General features: G+C 41.4%; 1 protein-coding gene across 1 annotated transcript in view; it reads left to right on the top strand.

The window, feature by feature from the left end:
* The first annotated feature begins 298 nt into the window (after window positions 1-298).
* The window catches only part of LOC148874475 (lipase class 3 family protein), an 82,974-nt gene continuing 63,393 nt past the window's right edge, over window positions 299-19,879 (top strand). The window contains exons 1-2 of the mRNA XM_088965313.1: window positions 299-856; window positions 2,389-2,495. Coding sequence (XP_088821439.1) covers window positions 605-856; window positions 2,389-2,495 — 359 coding nt within the window. The 5' untranslated portion in view covers window positions 299-604. The remainder of the gene's footprint in view (window positions 857-2,388; window positions 2,496-19,879) is intronic.

Raw genomic sequence — 19,879 nt, 5'->3', positions numbered from 1 at the left:
TCTCCATGTGTGATTGCTGGGCAAACATGAACAGAGTTTTCGTGGACAGAAATCCGGACTCTGTCCCAAGAAACATTGTAGTCGTACATCGGGAAAATCTTCCCAATATGCGACTGCATGTAATGACTTGTTGGGATAGTGTTAAGAGTATCTGTTGGGAGCATATTGAATTGGTCTCTGAATTGAGATTTATTCATAACACAGACCTCAAGCATATTCCACCAGGAGATGTTCTCGATGTGCGGCTGGGGCATGCTATGAGATCGGTGTTAAAGAGCGATCAGTGAGGAGCAGATCTGGTGTTACTAGTTACGCTTTGGGACGAGTGGGAAGTGTCAGTTGGGTTACGTAACGGAATTCGGTAATCTACCCACAGGGAAAAGGGCAAAGAGGGAGAAAAAATGGAAGAAAAAATAGAAGCGGCTTTGTTCCTTACTCTTCTTCTTCCTTTATCATAGTATCTGATGCCACCGAATATGCTTCGCTGATAACATCTTCCCTCCATTTGATAAATCCAAATAAACCGCTAGTGAAGACGGATTCTTCTCCCGTTTGATCTGAAACTAGGGTTTTTGTTTGAGTCAGTGTCTCGATATCTTTATGGATGATGGAAGCTCTGCAAAGTAGGGTGGAATCATGGATCAGAGATCAGAAAAGGAGAATTCCCAAGGTTCAGTGGCCACCCCAGTTGAGATGGCCATGGAAGAACGATAGGGATGAGAAGAAGAAACTGCAGGAGGAGTATGAGAGGCGGAAGAGACAACTTCAGGATCTCTGTCATGCTGTCAAGGCAGAATCTGTCTCTGATTTGCAGGACATTCTCTGCTGCATGGTTCTCTCCGAGTGTGTTTACAAGGTACTAATTAATGTTTCTTTCCGTCATTGAACCATTCTTTTTTGTCTTTAATGGATTTCTATTTTTGCGTATTAGTTGTTTGATGTTAGTTTAGTTTTTAATACTTCTCCTATTTTATGCTTTAGTATGATATTGTTGCATTCTGAAGTGAACGTTGATCAATGGAAATTAGAGGGCTCGCTTCCGTTATTTACAAAACAATTGTTGTGTTGGAAAATCTTCTTGGCGAACGTTGTTATATTACTCTGGATCGTGACTGAGTATGGTGCTTCACTGCTCCCTATGCACAAAACCCCACTAGGAGGAGCAAAATTCATACGAGAAAACTGCAAGAAAAATAGGGACTGTTACTCTCTCTCTCTCTCTCCCTTTCTCGCTTCGTTGATAGTAAATAGAAATTTCGTAAAAAAGAAGAAAGGTGATAAGGCATCACTTAGACATACCCAAATAAAATAACACCTCGCTCCACATCCCTAACAATACACCAACTCCTCTAAAGAAGATTAGTACCTCTTAGGGAGAAGGCATAGAGAACTGTAACTGGTAAATCTCAGTTGCTAATGCAAGACTGAAATGTGAAAGTACTGAATCGTGACTGAGTATGGTGCTTCACTGCTCCCTATGCACAAAACCCCACTAGGAGGAGCAAAATTCATACAAGAAAACTGCAAGAAAAATAGGGACTGATACTCTCTCTCTCTCCCTTTCTCGCTTTGTTGATAGTAAATAGAAATTTCGTAAAAAAGAAGAAAGGTGATAAGGCATCACTTAGACATACCCAAATAAAACAACACCTCGCTCCACATCCCTAACAATACACCAACTCCTCTAAAGAAGATTAGTACCTCTTAGGGAGAAGGTATAGAGACCTGTAACCGGTAAATCTCAGTTGTTAATGCAAGACTGAAATGTGAAAGTACTGAATCTGAACAAACATTTATATCAGATAATAGACAACAATGTGTAAGACGGTGTGGCCTCAATATGCTGATATTTGGCATTGTTTAGATGGCCTATTATATTTATGTGTCTATGACAGCGACAGGGTGCTTAATTTTCTGTAGATAAAGAGATGGTTTTCATTTTCCAGCACTTCTTGTCATAGAGTGCAATCCTGGTTTAGGAGTTACATTTTTCATTTGAAGGAACTTAGGAGTAGCTCCAATAGGTGATAAAATGAGATTAATTTGACTAAGATGGTTTGGTCTCATGCATGAAACACCACCTACACCACCTGTAAGAAGAAGTGATCTGTTTCAAATTGAAGCGGCTAGAATGGCTAGGGGCCAACCAAAAAGGACAGGTTCTTTATCAAAAAAAAAAAAAAAAAAGAAAAAAACCAAAAAGGATAGGTTGAAGTAGTAAGAAATGATTTAAGCACTAATAATTAAACAATGGATCTGACACTAAACAGAACAGAATGGTGAAACAGAATTCATGTAGCTGACCCCATATAGTTGGTTTTAAGTCTTAGATGATGATCTATTTTGCAAATGCTTTTCAAACTGATTGTGACTTTTTTAACATGGCAGAGACCTGCTGCTGAAGTAGTTCGAGTAGTAAACAAATTCAAGGCAGACTTTGGAGAAGTTGTTTCTTTAGAGCGTGTGCAACCTTCTTTGGATCATGTACCTCATAGGTGCTTTGACATATTGATTTCAGTTTTATGATTTTCTCTAATAGTTTTTTTCATTCAATAATTGACTAAAATTTCATTTGCTTGCTGATGTTTTGCATGCAACTGTATCTAATCTTGGCTGGACCAAATCCTACCTATATTTTGGAACCATAGAGGCCCAGATTGAAAATTGAATGTTTTGATTGGCTTGGCCTTAAGAAGAATTATTTAGCTCTTTTTCATTTTCTTTTGATCAATAACATGAAATTATATTGATCGTCAACATGTATTAGTAAAAAGGCCATAATCCAATGTTTGTCCTGGCATTCTTTGTATTGATTGATAAATTGTATTGATTTGATATGGACCTAACCTCTGGCATCTTTTGCACATATCTGCCTCTCTCAGACATGAACCTGCATTCTCATTCATCTATGGTTTTAGGTATGCAAGAAAGTAGAAGAAGAGTTTGGGAGGGTTTAGCAAATTATTGCTTCCACCCCCAAAGAACATGCTTTATTGAATGGGGTAAAAGTTATGTACAATTGCATAAATGCCCTTATTATGTGGGCATATTTCAAGGTAGCTTATATACATTCTACTATAATACAATGAGACCTGCTAATACAAGAAGAAAACAAGAATGAAATAACAATAGAATACAACCCCTATCTAAACTCCCCCTCAAACTGATGTGGTAACAACATCAGTTTGCCCACACGGAACTCATGGTGCACACAAGGAATGGCTTTAGTGAAGATATCAAGTTGAAGATCAGATGAAATGTGTGGCAGTGTGATTGTCCTTGCTACAAATTGATCACAAATGAAATGACAATCACCCTCAATGTCTTTGGTTCACTCATGAAAAATTGGATTGGAATCAATGTGGATAGCACTTGTATTATTGGCATATAATGGTGTAGGGGCACTGAGGGGAAAGTGTAAGTTCTTGAAGAAGACCTCTCAACTAAATGAGTTCACCCATGCAACATATACTCAATTTCACTAGAAGATTTGGACATAGTAGTTTTCTTCTTACACTTCCATGAAATAAGTGAGTCACCAAGGAAGATACACCACCCAGTATTAGATTGATGCGTATCTGGGACACCTTGTCCAGTTAGAATCAGAAAATGCATGGGGATGGATTGAAGATGAAGAAGGGAAAAGTAATTCGCGATCAAGAGTTCCATGGAGATTCCAAGTAATCCATGAACCACAATGTGTTGAGGATGTCTAGGAGCAAATACAAACTGGCTAACCACCTGAACAGCATGAGCAATATTCGGGTGAGTCATAGTGAGGTAAATAAGACTCCCAATCAGCCTACAAAACATAGTAGGATCCTGTAAGAGTTCTACATCAAGAGATAGCTTCACATTGAGTTTCATAGGAGTGTCAACTTGTGCGGAATCTGTGAGTTGGGCTAACTGAATTAACTCTGTAGTGTATTTTCTTTGATTCACAAAATGACTACTTAGAGAAGATTGTACCTCCAAACTGAGAAAATAGGTCATAGTACCTAGATCATTCATTTTGAAGGAACGTTAGAGTAATAATTTGAGTTGTTGAATCCCTTAAATATCATCACTTGTGATGAGAATATCATCCACATAAACAAGAAAAATAGTTAGACCATGTTCATCATAATGAAGAAAAAGAGATGTATCATGGGCACTTTGGTAATAACGAACTTCCAAAAGAGCATGATAAAACACTCAAACCAAGCACAAAGAGCTTGCTTCAATCCATATAGTGATTTCTTGAGACGACATACCAAGTGTTGGGTCGGTATAATATCTAGGTGGAGGTTTCATGTAAGTGGTTTTCTCTAAAGTACCATGAAGAAATGCATTGGTGACTGTTGAGCAGGAGAAGAAGGAGAAGAAGAAGAAGAAGAAGAAGAAGAAGAAGAAGAAGAGGCAACTGAGTTGAGGCCTAAAAAAAATTGCTTTAGTCGAGTGAAGCATTGTATTTATACTATACTGGCCGTACAACACAATATGTCTACAAAATTACAAAAATACCCCTACGGGTACTAAACCTGTGTACAGTACATATAAAACACCTGTCAACACTCCCCCTTAAGTTGGGGCATAGATATCAATCATGCCCACTTGTCACAGAGACCTTAGTGTCTGGAATGGTTTAGCCCTTTTGTAAAGATGTTTGCTAGTTGGTCTTCAGAGCTGATGTATGGAGTGCGTACTTCGCCTGTGATGATTTTCTCTCTGATAAAGTGCTTGTCAACTTCAATGTGCTTTGTTCTATCATGTAGTACCGGGTTGGCAGCGATACTTATAGCTGCCTTGTTGTCACAGAGTAGAGTTATGGGTTTATCAATTGGAAAACCCAACTCTCCCAATAAATTCTTTGTCCACATACCTTCGGCTACTCCGTGTGCCATTGCACGGTACTCAGCTTCAGCACTGGATCTAACTACCACGGTTTGCTTCTTACTCCTCCAAGTAACAAGGTTCCCTCCTACAAAGGTGCAGTAATCACTAGTAGACCTTCTGTCACTTTGAGATCCAACCCAATCCGCATCTGTGTAAATTTCAATTCTCAAATGTCCATGTTTCTGGAATAATAAGCCAGCACCCGGGAACTTCTTAAGATACCGTAGTATTCTCTCCGCTGCTTCAAGATGAGTGGACCGAGGTGCATGCATGAACTGGCTGAGGACACCAACAGCATATGCTATGTCTGGACGAGTCATAGAGAGGTACGACAGTCTCCCTACAAGCCTCTAAAATTGCTTTACATCCTTAAGAGGTTCACCTTGGTTGTCACTTAACTTGTGGTTGGGGTCAATGGGAGAGTCAGCTGGTTTAGCCCCAATCTTTCCAGTGTCCTTAAGAAAATCTAGGACATATTTCCTTTGGGAGATGAAAATACCCTTTTTTGATCGGGCAACCTCAATTCCAAGGAAGTATTTGGCGGGTCCTAGATCTTTCACTTCGAACTGAGTGGCAAGGAAGTCCTTCAAACTTTGAATTTCATCCTTCCAGTCACCAGTAACAATTATGTCATCCACATATACTATTAGGGCAGCCATTTTACCTTCTACTCTTTTTACAAACAGTGTGTGATCTGACTGACATTGCTTGTATCCCCTCTGCTGAACTGCAGTATGAAATTTGTTAAACCAAGCTCTTGGAGATTGCTTCAGCCCATATAAAGACTTCTTCAACTTGCATACCTTTTTTTCACTTCCTTGAGCCAAAAAATCGGGGGGTTGAACCATATAAACTTCCTCTTCAAGGTCACCATTCAAGAAGGCATTCTTGATGTCAAGCTGATGTAGATCCCAATTCAGATTGGCAGCAAGAGAAAAAAGGACTCTAATAGAGTTCATTTTGGCAACAGGGGCAAAAGTTTCAGCATAATCCACCCCATATACTTGAGTAAAACCCTTCGCCACTAAACGAGCTTTATACCTCTCCACGGTTCCATCAGCCCCATGCTTAACAGTGAACACCCATTTACATCCAACTGGATCCTTTCCCTTAGGGAGATCAACAAGTTCCCACGTGCCATTCTTATGAAGAGCATCAATTTCTTCCTTCATGGCCTTCGTCCATTCTGGTACTGAGAGAGCTTTTGCCACATTCTTGGGAATAGGGATACTGTCAATGGAGGTAAGAAAAGCACGAAATGAAGGTGAGATTTTCTCATAGGAAACAAAGTTGGAAATGGGGTGTTTAGTGGTGCACGACCTAACACCTTTCTTGTGGGTAATGGGAAGGTCAAGATCATTAGCAACAGGGAGGTTGGGAGTCAAGTTACCTAGTGAGTATGATTTTCCCCCAAGGAATTTGATGGCATTTGAGGTACGACTTCTGGATTCTCCACAGCACTTGAACCTGATTGGCCTTTACGACGACGAGAAAAAACACGGAAAGGTGGAGGATCAGAAGGAGAAGGGGGAGAAGGAGGAGTAGGAAAAGGAGGCAGTTGAACCAGTTTCTCCTCATGCCTACACTCCCCTTGAGGAGAAACAGGAAAGAATGGCTCATCTTCAAAAAAGGTAACATCCATGGAGACATAGAATTTCTGAGAAACAGGATCAAAGCAACGATACCCTTTCTGAGAGAATGAGTAGCCAAGAAATATGCATGGGATAGCACAAGAGTCCAATTTCCCCCGGGTGGGAGATAGGTTTTGGACAAAGCACCGACAACCAAAAACACGAGGAGGAATAGAAAGAAGAGGGGCCTTAGGAAAGAGAATTTGATGTGGGGCTTTGTATTCTAACCAATGAGAGGGCATTCGGTTAATGAGGTATGTAGAACAAAGGACGACCTCAAGCCAAAATCGTTTTGGAACGTTCACGTGGAGTAGTAAACCCTGTGCCACTTCAAGAAGGTGTCGGTTCTTTTGTTCAGCCACACCGTTTTGTTGTGGCGTGCGGGCACAAGAGCTCCGATGAAGTGAGCCATGTGAAGCAAAGAACTCCGTGAGGTCACTATGAAAAAATTCTTTTGCATTGTCTGATTGAAATATTTGGATTTCGGTCTGAAATTGGGTGAAGACCATCTACTGAAAAAGGAAACTCAGATTTACTATTTCTTTGAGGAAATTGAGTTCTACAATGCTTGCTTAACTGACACGTTTGACAAGAAAAATTAGAAACAGACACAGACTTACACAGTTCTGGGAAAACAACTTTCAAGGACTCAAAAGACAAATGACCCAGACGACAATGCCACAAATTCATTTACTCTTTTTGAACTGACTCATAGACTCTGTAACATGAAGGCCAGTCGTATTCTCCAGCATATAGAGTCCATCAACCATACGTCCCCTACCAATCGTCCTCCCCGAGGCCAGATCCTGAATCACACAATAGTTAGAGAAAAAGGTCACTGAACAGTTTAAGGAATTTGTAACACTACTGACTGAAAACAAATTCATAAAGAATTTTGGAACATAAGGAACATTAGAAAGAGTAAGGCCGAGGGGAAGAGAGAGAGTTCCTTGACCAGCTATGGAAGTGTATGATCCATCAACTAGTCTCACTTTATCTCTTTCGGAAAGAGGGTGATAAGTTTGGAAGTAAGAAGACATACCGGTCATGTGTTTTGACGCTATAGAATCAATGATCCATGGAGAGTCAAGGTCGTGAGAAGCAACATGGAAAGCTGTGGTAGGATTACCTGATGTGGATGCAAAAGAGGTGGTGGGAGGAGCATCCATCTGGCAAATAGCTCTACCATAAAGATCCAAATGGTCACGGAAGGAGTTTACAATCTCCTCCCTTGGGTCAGATCCAGAGTAGCTATGTTGGCCATGTGGTGTTTGGGTCACAGTAGAAGTGGAGGGCTGATTCTCCCGAGTAACCATATTGGCCATGTGGTGTTTCTTGGTATCTTGTTGCCCGAGTCTTCTAATTACATCTGAGCCTTGCTTCTTAGGTAAATCTTGAGCCCACTTTGGTTTCCCATGGAGATCCCAACAAGTATCTTTGGTGTGCCGGGGCTTCTAACAATTAGTGCACCACAATTTTTCCTTATCTTCTGCTTTCTTCTGAAGATCCCCTCTCTTGGAAGAAGGGCCTCCACTAGTAGAGGAACCCCCCTTTGCCGCCAACACAATTGTATCCCCTCCGGTGCTGTTCATCAAGTTTCTTCTGCTCTCTTCAGACTGGACAAGAGCATAAACCTCCTGAATTGAAGGAAGATCCTTAGAACTTAGAATTTGTACTCATATGGATTCATAGATAGGATTGAGACCATGTAAAAGGCAAACACCCTTTGCTGTGAGACAAGTTTCTTATACAATTTTGCATCTTCATCACACTTCCAATCAATATTCTGGTAATGGTCCAACTCCTTCCAAACAGTTATCAAATCAGAGTAATAAACTGATAAACTCCTCTCCCCCTATTTACATGTAGATGAAGTTGCTTGCAGTTGATAAATCTTGGCATAGTGTCGAAGTTCAGAATATGTGGATTTTGCCCGTTCCCAAATCTCATTTGCAGTTTCAGCCCACATGAAGTTCTTCCTTATTTGCGGTTGCATGGAGATCAAAAGCCAAGACATAACCATGCTGTTCTCCTGATCCCATCTATCACGTTCTGCATTTCCAGAAGGTGGTTCTTTGATTCTTCCATTTATGTAGCCTATTTTTCCCCTTGCAGTTATGTATAGCTTGATCCCCATTGACCACTCTAGGTAGTTTAACCCATCAAGAGGAACAACAGCCATAGGGAAGGTTTTCTACAGTCTTCTTAGCTGAGCAACTCTAGTTACCAGCACCTAAGGCTGAAGGATGAAGGAAGAAGAAGAAAACCTTGTAGCAGAACCCTTTTCTGTGCTAGGAAGTTGAACAGTCAGCTTTCTTGTAGCAGAACCCTACTCGGCAGTGGAGACTAGCAGCATCACTAGAGAATGCTTCCTCTTGTCTTCGAGCATCAGGACTATAGCTTCTACGCAGCAGTGGAGAGATACCTCAGCTGGTTGTTTTCCAGGCCTGGACGGTCCTGCTCTGATACCATGTTGAGTAGAAGAAGAAGAAGAAGAAGAAGAAGAAGAAGAGGCAGCTGAGTTGTGGCCTCAAAAAGAACTGCTTCAGTCGAGTGAAGCATTGTATTTATACTATACTGGCCTTACAACACAATAGGCCTACAAAATTACAAAAATACCCCTATAGGTACTAAACCTGTGTACAGTACATATAATACACCTGTCAACAGTGACATTCATTTGAAAAACTAACCATCCACTGATAGTAGACAACACAAGATGAGCTTTAAAGTACCATGGTCATTTGATGATTGGAGCAAAGGTTTCGTCATAATCAACCGATACTCATGTAAATATCCATGGGCAACAAGACAAGCTTTATATCTATCAATGCTACCAATAGATTTTAGTTTAACAGAAAATACCCATCTACTACCAATAGTTATAGCATTAGAAGGAAGTAGAAGATCAAGACTGTAATCAGTCTTGAATCCTAATAGGTTTTAGGTTTACAAAACAGAAGAAAAGTGAGAGAAAGGAAAAGGAATAGAAGAGAAACAGGAGAACACAAGGGGTTGAAAGGAGGGACTGATTCTAACAGATCTGCCGCCGCCACTCTCTTATTATTTATAGGTTATGTTCAATACATAATGGAAAGGACAGATCTGCCTTTAGTACTTACATGATAAATAAAGTAAATAAAAACTGAAATAAATAACAACTAAATTAACAAACTGACTCAAACTGACACTACTATAACTGAAACAAATAACTACACATGCTGTCCTACAAACACAGTGGGGACCACTGCTGTGAGGCCCACATCAGTGTTCTCTACACTCCCCCTCAAGTTGGGAGTAGATATCTATCATTCCCAACTTGGATAGGTCTGTCTCTAACTTCTTCCTTGGTACAGCCTTGGTGAGGATATCCGTGAGCTGCATATTAGATGTGATGTACGGAAGACACACTTCTTGTGATGTGACTCTCTCTACCACAAAATGTCGATCAACTTCGATATGTTTAGTTCTGTCATGCTGCACTGGGTTGTGGGCTATATTAATAGCTGCCTGATTATCACAATACAATATTAAGGGCTTTTCATAGTCAATACCCAACTCTTCAAGTAGTGACCTCAGCCATAAGATTTCAGCCACTCCGTTAGCCATTGACCTGTATTCCGCTTCAGCACTGGAGCGGGAAACAACACTCTGCTTCTTACTCCTCCAAGAGACAAGGTTACCTCCCACAAGGGCACAATATCCAGAGGAAAGCCTTCTGTCATCAACACTCCTAGCCCAATCGGCATCTGTATAGACCTTCACCCTCATGTGATTATTGTTCTTGAGCAGTATACCTCTACCCGGGCATCTCTTCAAGTATGCTAATATTCTCTCTGCCGCAAGAAGATGAGAAGTTCTAGGGGAGTGCATGTACTGGCTAACAACACTAACTGCATAGCTGATATCTGACCGAGTGAGGCAGAGATATAGGAGCTTTCCAACCAACCGTTGGAACATAACTTTGTCTTCAAGAGGCTCCCTGCCCTCTACACTAATCTTGTGATTTTGTTCAATGGGTGTATCAGCCTGCTTAACACCCAACTTTCCAGTTTCCGCCAACAGATCTAGAACATATTTTCTCTGAGAGATAAAAATCCCTTGCTTGGATCTAGCAACCTCAATTCCCAAAAAGTACTGTAGTGCACCAAGATCTTTCACCTCAAACTCTTGATGAAGGAACTGTTTGAGGGACTCAATCTCATGGCTATCATTTCCTGTCACCACAATATCATCAACATATACTGCAAGTAGTGTTAGAGAGGACTCCACCCTCTTGATGAATAGTGTATGATCTGACTGGGCCTGTACATAACCAAACTTTCCAAGGGCTAATCTGAACCTATCAAACCAGGCTCTAGGTGACTGCTTCAAACCATACAATGCCTTGTTCAGTCGGCAAACCTTCTTACCTGTCTCTGTATCATAGAATCCAAGAGGCAACTGCATGTAGATCTCTTCCTGTAAGTCTCCATTCAGAAAGGCATTTTTAACATCTATCTGGAACAAGGGCCAAGAAAGATTTGCTGCAAGGGATAACAGAGCTCGGATGGTGGTCATCTTGGCTACTGGGGCAAAGGTCTCCAAGTAGTCTATACCTTAAGTCTGAGTGAACTCCTTTGCAACCAACCGGGCTTTGTACCTTTCAATAGAGCCATCAGCATTATGCTTCACAGTGAACACCCATCTGCATTCCACCAGTTTCTTTCCTTTTGGTGGGTCAACTAGTGCCCAAGTATTATTCTTCAACAGGGCATCTATTTTGACTTGCATTGCATCTTTCCATTCTGGAACTGATAAGGCTTCTTGCACTGTTCTTGGAATAGGGACATCGGTAATGGAAGTGAGATAGGACCGGTAAGATGGAGATAGACGATCATAGGATAAGAACTGTGAGATGTAGAAGTGGTGCAATGCTGTTTCCCTTTGTGAATGGAAATAGGGAGATCAAGGTCATCCACAAGAGGGGAAGTGGTAATAGTGGGAGGTGTCTCAGTAGGCTCTGGATCTGGAGCCGCAGAAGGAACTGGAGCTGGCTGGGACTACCGATGACTAGGATCAACCTGCCTGCATCGCCTGTGATAGACTCTCAACTCCTGCTCCCTCTGACCACCCTCACCACTACAACCTTCATTACCCAGTGGAATAGGTAAAGGAACAACCCCACTCAAAACAGCCCCACTTCCACCAGCCCCACTTCCACTCTCACTGCACTCCCCCTGAGGAAAGAAACTCAAAACAGCCCCACTTCCACTCTCACTGCTCTCCCCCTGAGGAGAAACCCTAGGATAATAGGGTGTCTCCTCAAAGAAAGTGACATCCATGGAGACAAACCTTTTCCTTGAAACCGGATCATAACAGCAATAACCCTTTTGAGTTTGTGCATAACCGAGGAAAATGCATTTGGAGGCCTTAGGTTCAAACTTGGAATGATGAGGCCCGAGAAGCTGAACGAAACAGGTACAACCAAAGGTTTTAAGGGGAACAATGAACAACTTCTAGTCTGGGTATAGAAGGGAAAAGGGGGTTTTCATATCAAGAACCCGGGGAAGAACTCGATTAATGAGATAAATTGCCGTGAGGATAGCATCACCCCAGAAGCGAATAGGTATATTGGAGGTAAACATAATGCTTCTAGCCACCTCCAAGATATGCCTATTCTTCCTTTCGGCAACGCCGTTTTGCTGTGGTGTATAAGGGAAAGTGCTCTGGTGAATAACTCTATGGCTAAGAAGGTAGGAGGTCAATGGTTGAGCAAAGTATTCCTTTGCATGATCAGATTTAAGGACTTTGATTTTGGCCCCAAACTGAGTGAGAATCATTTGATGGAAGTTTTTGGTCAGAGCAGGAACCTCATCCTGAGAATGCATAAGATAGACCCAAGAAAAACGGGTATGATCATCAACAAACAGTAGAAAATATCTGTACCCACCCATAGAAGAGATATGATATGGCCCTCAAACATCAATGTGCACAATATCAAAAGAGGAATTACTCCTTTTATTACTTAAAGAATAAGAGGTTCTACAATGTTTGGCAAACTCACAACTCTCACACCTCAACTTTGATAACTCAACAGACTCAAATAAAGCAGGAAACAAACTCTTCAAAAACTTAAAAGACAAATGACCTATTCGGTTATGCCAAAGCATAACCGGACTCATAGACTAGGAAACAAAAAGACTTCTTATCCACTGACTCCTCCCGACGAGAACTCTTTCCAAGCAGATAGATCCCGTTCGTCTTACGGCTAGTCCCAATCACCTTCCTCGTCTCCAAATCCTGAAAAACACATCGGTCAGGGAAAAAGGTTACTGAATAGTTCATGTGTTTGGTAATACTACTAACTGAAAGCAGGTTAGTATCAAGCTTAGGAACATGCAAGACAGAAGATAAAGAGATAGTATCCGATAGCTTGATGTCCCCCTTGCCCGAAATGGGAACAAGAGAGCCATCAGCAATGGATACTCTATCTCGGCCAGAGGACAAGTGATAAGAAGTGAACAATGATGGCAAGCTAGTCATATGGTTGGATGCACCTGAATCTATTACCCAGCAGTGGTCAGTATTACCTGGAGCTGAAGCATGGTAAGCTGAGGCTCGAGTACTTGAATGTGCAAATGCAGATGTGGTAGGAGCTGATGGTGATTGAGATGGCTGAGCTGAACTCCCAACTTCCTTTTCCAACTGTATGAGGGCAGCCCAAACAGCGGCTAAAGTCTCTAGGGATGTGCCTGATGAGGATGCTGAATTAGTGTTCACGGCCACATGAGCATCACCCTTCTTATTTCTTAGTTTTGTTGGGACCAAGTGAGGATGTAGCTGCCAACAAGTATCTTTTGTATGTTCGGGTTTCTTGCAATGTTCACATACCAGATCCCGTTTATCTTCCTTCTTCCGGTCCCTTTCTGGATCACCCCCTGGCTTAGGTTTAATAACTGTCAAGGTTGGGAAAGGGGGCTGAGGCTGCATCATGACTTTCCTCCTGGTCTCTTCACTATGCACCAGGGAGTATGCTTGAGAAAGGGTCACACTATCTCTTGTCAATATCTGTTGTCGCACAATGTCATATTCTGAATTCAAACCAGCCAGAAACTCAATTACCCTATTTGTCTCGACTTGCTTTCTGTGAGTCTGTGCATCTTTGCGACTCTCCCACTCAAGGGTCTCTAGATGGTTAATCTCATGCCACAAGGATTTCAAGGTAGAGAAGTAGACAGAAACTGGCTTCTCTCCTTGTTTAAGGCTGTTCACCTCACACTTTAGTTCATAGGCCCTGTCAACATTAAGGGGTTGGGAATAGGTTTCTTTCTCAACATCCCATATCTCTTTGGCTGTCTTTGCCCACAAGTAATTTCGGCTGATATGTGGCTGCATAGAATCACACAGCCATGCCATAACCAAATAGTTCTCTTGAACCCACTTGGTGTATGTTGGGTCCTCCTTAAAAGGTTCTTTCACATCTCCCAAGAGGTAACCCAGTTTTCCCCTTCCTTCAATAGCCATCATGGCTGATTGAGTCCACTCTAAGTAATTCGACCCATCAAATCTCATAGTTGTAATATGAAACCCGGTTTCAGATACACTACCATAATTGTTGTTTCCAAAACTACTTTCTCCCTGACCCTTAAACTCCATCTTTGATCAAGAATCAGTGGATACAAACTATTAGAGCCACTATACCAGAAAACAGAGTAAAATCAAGCAGGTCTGACATCTAATCTGAAACCAACACAAATCTGGTCTGATCTGAAACCAACCCAAATCTGATTTGAAATCATTCGCCTATCACAGTATATGCAAGAAATCAACTCAAATCTGCTTTGAAATCAATCGGCATGCATAGTACCAGGCAGCCTGTCAATCTGAGATGCTATTTTCTGAAATCACTACTGTGGGGCCTACTACTGCGAGAGCAAAATTAGGGTTTCAACTGTAGGTCTGAAATAAGTGCTCAGCTGCACTCTCCAAGCACTCCGCACAAGTGGGACTTGTCATAGGGTCAATATGAAACCCTAAAACTGATCACCTCTGAGAGGGGGGGAGGGGTTCGGCCCAACAATCAAACCCTAGAAACAAACTTAAAATAGTTCGGCCTCTCCTTCTAGATAGGTCCAACCTATCTCGACTGATTGCAGTCTCTGAAACTCAATAAAAAAAAGACCGACTTATGGATTTCGGTTTACTGCCTTTCAGGGTTACCTGAACCCTAACCTTCGCTGCTTCTTCCTAATTACCAACTCTCAGCAAGCCGCGGCAAGTCCTCAACTGCTGCGAACCTCTCCTGGTAATCTCCAAGATTTAGCCACTGAATACTTCTTTATAAGCTTCCAGCCCTAGCTAGTCCTCATGTGGTCGGCTGGACTAGACACACATGAGAAGCCCTAGATAGGCTCTGATACCAAGTAGAAGATCAAGACTGTAATCAGTCTTGAATCCTAATAGGTTTTAGGTTTACAAAACAGAAGAAAAGTGAGAGAAAGGAGAAGGAATAGAAGAGAAACAGGAGAACACAAGGGGTTGAAAGGAGGGACAGATTCTAACAGATCTGCCGCCGCCACTCTCTTATTATTTATAGGTTATATTCAGTACATAATGGAAAGGACAAATCTGCCCTTAGTACTTACATGATAAATAAAGTAAATAAAAACTGAAATAAATAACAACTGACTCAAACTGACACTATATAACTGAAACAAATAACTACACATGCTGTCCTATGAACACAGTGGGGACCACTGCTGTGGGGCCCACATCAGTGTTCTCTACAGAGGAAGAGGCATAATTTTCCATGTGTCATTCTCAATCAAGGCACATATCTTAGCACCCATGGCTTTCTTTCAACAAGGAACAGAGAGGGCTTCTTGATAATTTTTGAGAATATCATTAGTCTGAAAATCAGAGAAAAAGAATTATGGGGGGAAGGAAGCCCATAGTGGTTACTAATGATGGAGTGACTGATGTGTATCATCCACAGGAGGAGCTGAGGGAGTGGCAGTATGTGGACGTCTCAAATACAGCTGCAATGAAGCATTAGAGGACTATACCCATGCAAAAGCATCATCTAGCTTTCAGTTAGGAACATCAAAGGCATGAAAAACAATAAAAGAGGTACTCGGATACTTAACTACTTGTTTGAAATAGGAGACCTATTTAAGAAAAATAACATTTCTTGAGATAAACCAGGCAACAAAGAGTCGGATCATAACAAATGAAACCCTTGTGATGGGGTCTATAACCCAAAAAGACACATATATCAGATTGAGTTGACAACTTAGTATGCTCATGTGGAGGGAAGTGAGCAAAACAAACACAACCAAAGACATGTAGAGTTGAGTAATCTGGAGGGCGATGAAGTTCAATTCCACACTGCCTTTGATCCTAGTGGTAAATTTACTAATATCCAAGTGTTGTTAGACGTTTAGATGTCTTTGCACTGTATTCTTTTGACGATATTTGGAGAAATTGGGGCGAGGTAGCAAAAATCTCTTCTACCAAAAAGGAGGTAAGTATGACTTACTCACCTCCTATTGCTGGTTTTTTAAAACTGAACTTTGATGGGAGCAGCCAAGGTAATTTGGGCCCCTCAAGTGTAGGGAGTATTTAGAGATGTTAATGGCAACATCATTGCATTACTTTCGGGTCTAGTTGGTGTGGGGGATTCTGTACGACTAGATTTTCTAGCTAATTATCCAAGAGGTTCAGATTGCAAAAGATCTGAATTTGGGGAGGTTAGTCATTGAAGGGGACTCCAAGTTGGTGGTGGGACGGTTAGAAAAACTCGAGACAATCATTTGAATTCATAAGGACTTTATGAATAAGTTCAACTAGTTAACCAGAAATATGACGTTATAAAAATTCAATGGCTTAAAAGAGCAGCCAATATGATTGTTGACACTATCAAAACAAGGTGTAAATAGGGGCCATTTGTATAGGGCCAAATTGTAATGTACTTTTGATGTTTGTATTGGTCGGGTGAGGGTGCACCTAGCACCTCTCCTTGGAATGTTTGTAATGATTGTTGTTTTGATGATCTTAATAAATTTCGTACTTATAAAAAAGTGATGTTAGACATTATTGAGTCCATTTCATCATTTATAGCTTCCTTCTAGAATGCATCAGCCCTAGAAGCAATAGCCTCATTTACCCAAGGTCACCTCTGACCATTGCCCCATAGAAGTAGGACAAGAACCGCTTGGAAATGGACCTAGACCATTCAGGTTTGAGAATATGTGGTTAACACATCTGTATTTCTTGTCTAAGGTTGTGGAATGGTGGAGCGAAGAGATGAGGGGAGTGAAATGGAATGGGGTTAGATTCCACAAAAAATTAAAAAGGTTGAGAGGCAAAATGAAAGAATGGAATATGGATCAGTTTGGAAAAGTGGAGGAAGCAAAAGCTAGCCTACTGACTCAGATTGAGGATTTAGATGCAAAAGAGTCCCAAAGGATGATGAATGTTAAGATAGAGAATTGAGATGGAAATTGAAAAAAGGAGTTAGAGGTGGTTTTGTTGAGGAGATCTTGTGGAGACAAAAGTCTAGGCATAAATGGATCAAGGAAGGGGATGGGAATACTAAATTCTTTCGTGCTCTGGCTAATGGGAGAAGGAAAAATTTGTTACTTAAGCTTGAGGTTGATGGAGTTAAGATAACCTCTCAAGAGGAGATTGCTAGTAGGTTTGTGGCTTACTTCAAATCAATCTTCCCGAGACCTTTGGAGAATCAACTAAGAGTGGGGGAGGACTGACCAACTTTGAATGAGATAGATAGGGGATGGTTAGAAAGAAAGATTGAGGAAGAGGAGATTAAACAAGCTGTCTTTTCTATGGATAGAGCTAAGGCACCTGGTCCAGATGGGTTTACAATGGCATTTTATCAGGACTGTGGGACATAATCAAAGAAGATTTAATTGGAGCAATTAGAGAATTTGAGGATAAACATATTGTGAATCTTGGAATCAACACCACTTTTCTAGCTCTAGTTCCTAAAAAGACTGATGCTAAACACCTCAAAGATTTTAGGCCAATCAGCTTGGTGACTAGCATCTATAAGATTTTGGCAAAAGTGCTCTCTAAGAGGATCAATGCAGTTCTCCCTTCTCTCATTAGCCAAGCACAATGAGCCTTTGTACGGGATAGAAAAATTATAGATCAGATCTTCATTGCAAATGAGATTGTGGAAGAGATGAGGAGATCTGATAGAAAAGGCTTTGTTTGCAAATTGGACTTGGAAAAGGCTTATGATCTAGTGGACTAGAGTTTCTTGTTGGAGGTGTTAAGAAGGCATGGATTTGGGAACAAATGGTGTAATTGGATAAGTGGATGTTTAAATTGATGTCATTATTTAGTCTTGGTTAATGGAGTGGTTAAGGATTTCTTTCCAGCCAATAGAGGTTTAAGACAAGGTGACCCACTTTCTCCTTTCATCTTTACACTTGTTGCTAACGTTCTCAGTAGATTGATCTCCAAAGCAGATGAGGAGGGCCTAATAAAGGGTTAGAGAATAGGGAGGAGAGGCATCTTAGTAACTCATCTTCAGTTTTCTAATGATATTGTTATTTTCTGTGAAGGGAATGATTTAAGCAAGGTGGACAACCTTAAGAATTTAATAAGAGCCTTAGAGCTTGCCTCCAACTTGAGGATAAACTTTGATAAAAGTTGTGTGGCTGGAGTAAACGTGGAGGGTTGGGAGGTAGAATCCATTGTAGGGTGTTTGGGTTGCACCACCTCTTCTTGGCCTTTGACCTACTTAGGTCTCCCCTTAGGAGCCAACCCTAAGGAAAGTAGTTTCTGGGCCCCTATTGTGGAGAAATTTGATAAATGCTTGGCGGCCTGTAAAAAGAATTACATCTCAATAGGGGTAGGTGACTTTGATTAGGGCCACACTTGCCAACATTCCAACCTACTTCCCTTTAGTTTTTAGGATTCCCCCAATGGAGGCTAAGAAACTGGAGAAGGTAATGAGGGATTTTCTGTGGGAACCAGGAGAGGTGAAAAAGGACCATCTAGTTAGATGGGAGATAGTCAATAAACCTAAGGAAGAGGGGGGCATGGGGATAGGGAACATAGTGCAGAAGAATGAAGCCCTCCTAGGGAAGTGGTTATGGAGATGGCCTCGGGAGAGAGAGAGAGAGAGAGATTATGGCATGAGGTGGTGTCAAGTATTCACGGTTGCTCAGTAAATGGTTGGGTGCCGAGATATCTTGTCAAGCTACCCTCACAACACCTTGGATTAATATACATGGTATTCTCCCTCGCTTCCTTAGGTTTATCAGGTATGATGCTTGCTTTGGTGATTCTATTCAGTTTATTCAGTTTTGGGAGGATGTTTGGGTGGATAATCAACCCTCAAAGATTGGTTCCCTTCGCGCTACTCTCTCTCCCTTCACAAAAATGAGCCAATTGCAAAGTTTCTTCTGAACCTGTTTATTCCCTTGACTTTAAATTGGGACTTTGGATTTCGTAGGGGATTAAGGGATGGTGAGTTGACTTGTGTCTTTGAGCTCCTTCATTTACTTGAGTAAGTTTGTTTGGACCCCACATCTTCTGATCAAAGAGTTTGGACTCCTCTTCCAAAAGGTACCTTGTGCTTCTTTTCTAAAATCCCTCAGCTCCAACCCTAGTTCCCGAGTGTTCCCTATTAAAGAAGTTTGGGTGCGACCTATTCCTCCAAAACTTGCTGTATTCTGCTGGGAAGTTTACTATGGGAAAATCAATACTTTGGACAACTTGTAGAAAAAGAGACATTTTCTTTGTCTTTCCCCAAATTGGTGTTCCTTGTGTAAGGCCCAAAATGAGGACTATTTCCATTTGCTGATCTCCTGCAACTTTGCTACAGCCTTATGGAGTTGGAGCCTTAAGTTTATTTGGAGGTAGGTGGTCTCCGCCATATGATGTGAGTTTGTTATTTAACCCATCTATTTTTGTATGGCACACAAGAAGAGGCAAGTTCATGTGGAAATGTATTAAGGCAGCCACCTTATGGACTCTCTGGGAGGAAAGGAATGCAAGATTCTTCTTAGAGAAGGAAAGAAGCTTGGATGAAGTGAAGGACTGTATTCTAACAAGAGCAAAACATTGTATGAAAACCTTGGATATATTTGCTGATTTCTCTTTTGATGACCTGTGGAGGAATTGGTCAGTAATAGCTAATACTTCTTCCAAGAAGAAAAGAAGTTTGTTAGAATGGAATCCGCCTCCAAAAGGTGTCATCAAGTTAAATTTTGATGGGAGCAGCCAAGGTAACCCTGGGCCTTCGAGTATAGGGGGTGTTATGAGGAATAGGGATAGCAACATCATCTCCTTATTCTCAAGACCGGTGGGAGTGGGGCACTCTACAAGGGCAGAAATACTAGCTGCTGTACAGGGGATTC

This window comes from Nelumbo lutea, chromosome 1 (assembly GCF_056320005.1).
Source record: "Nelumbo lutea isolate HS-2025 chromosome 1, American lotus-T2T, whole genome shotgun sequence".
Taxonomy (NCBI): domain Eukaryota; kingdom Viridiplantae; phylum Streptophyta; class Magnoliopsida; order Proteales; family Nelumbonaceae; genus Nelumbo; species Nelumbo lutea.
This window is presented reverse-complemented; position numbering and strand designations above follow the sequence as displayed.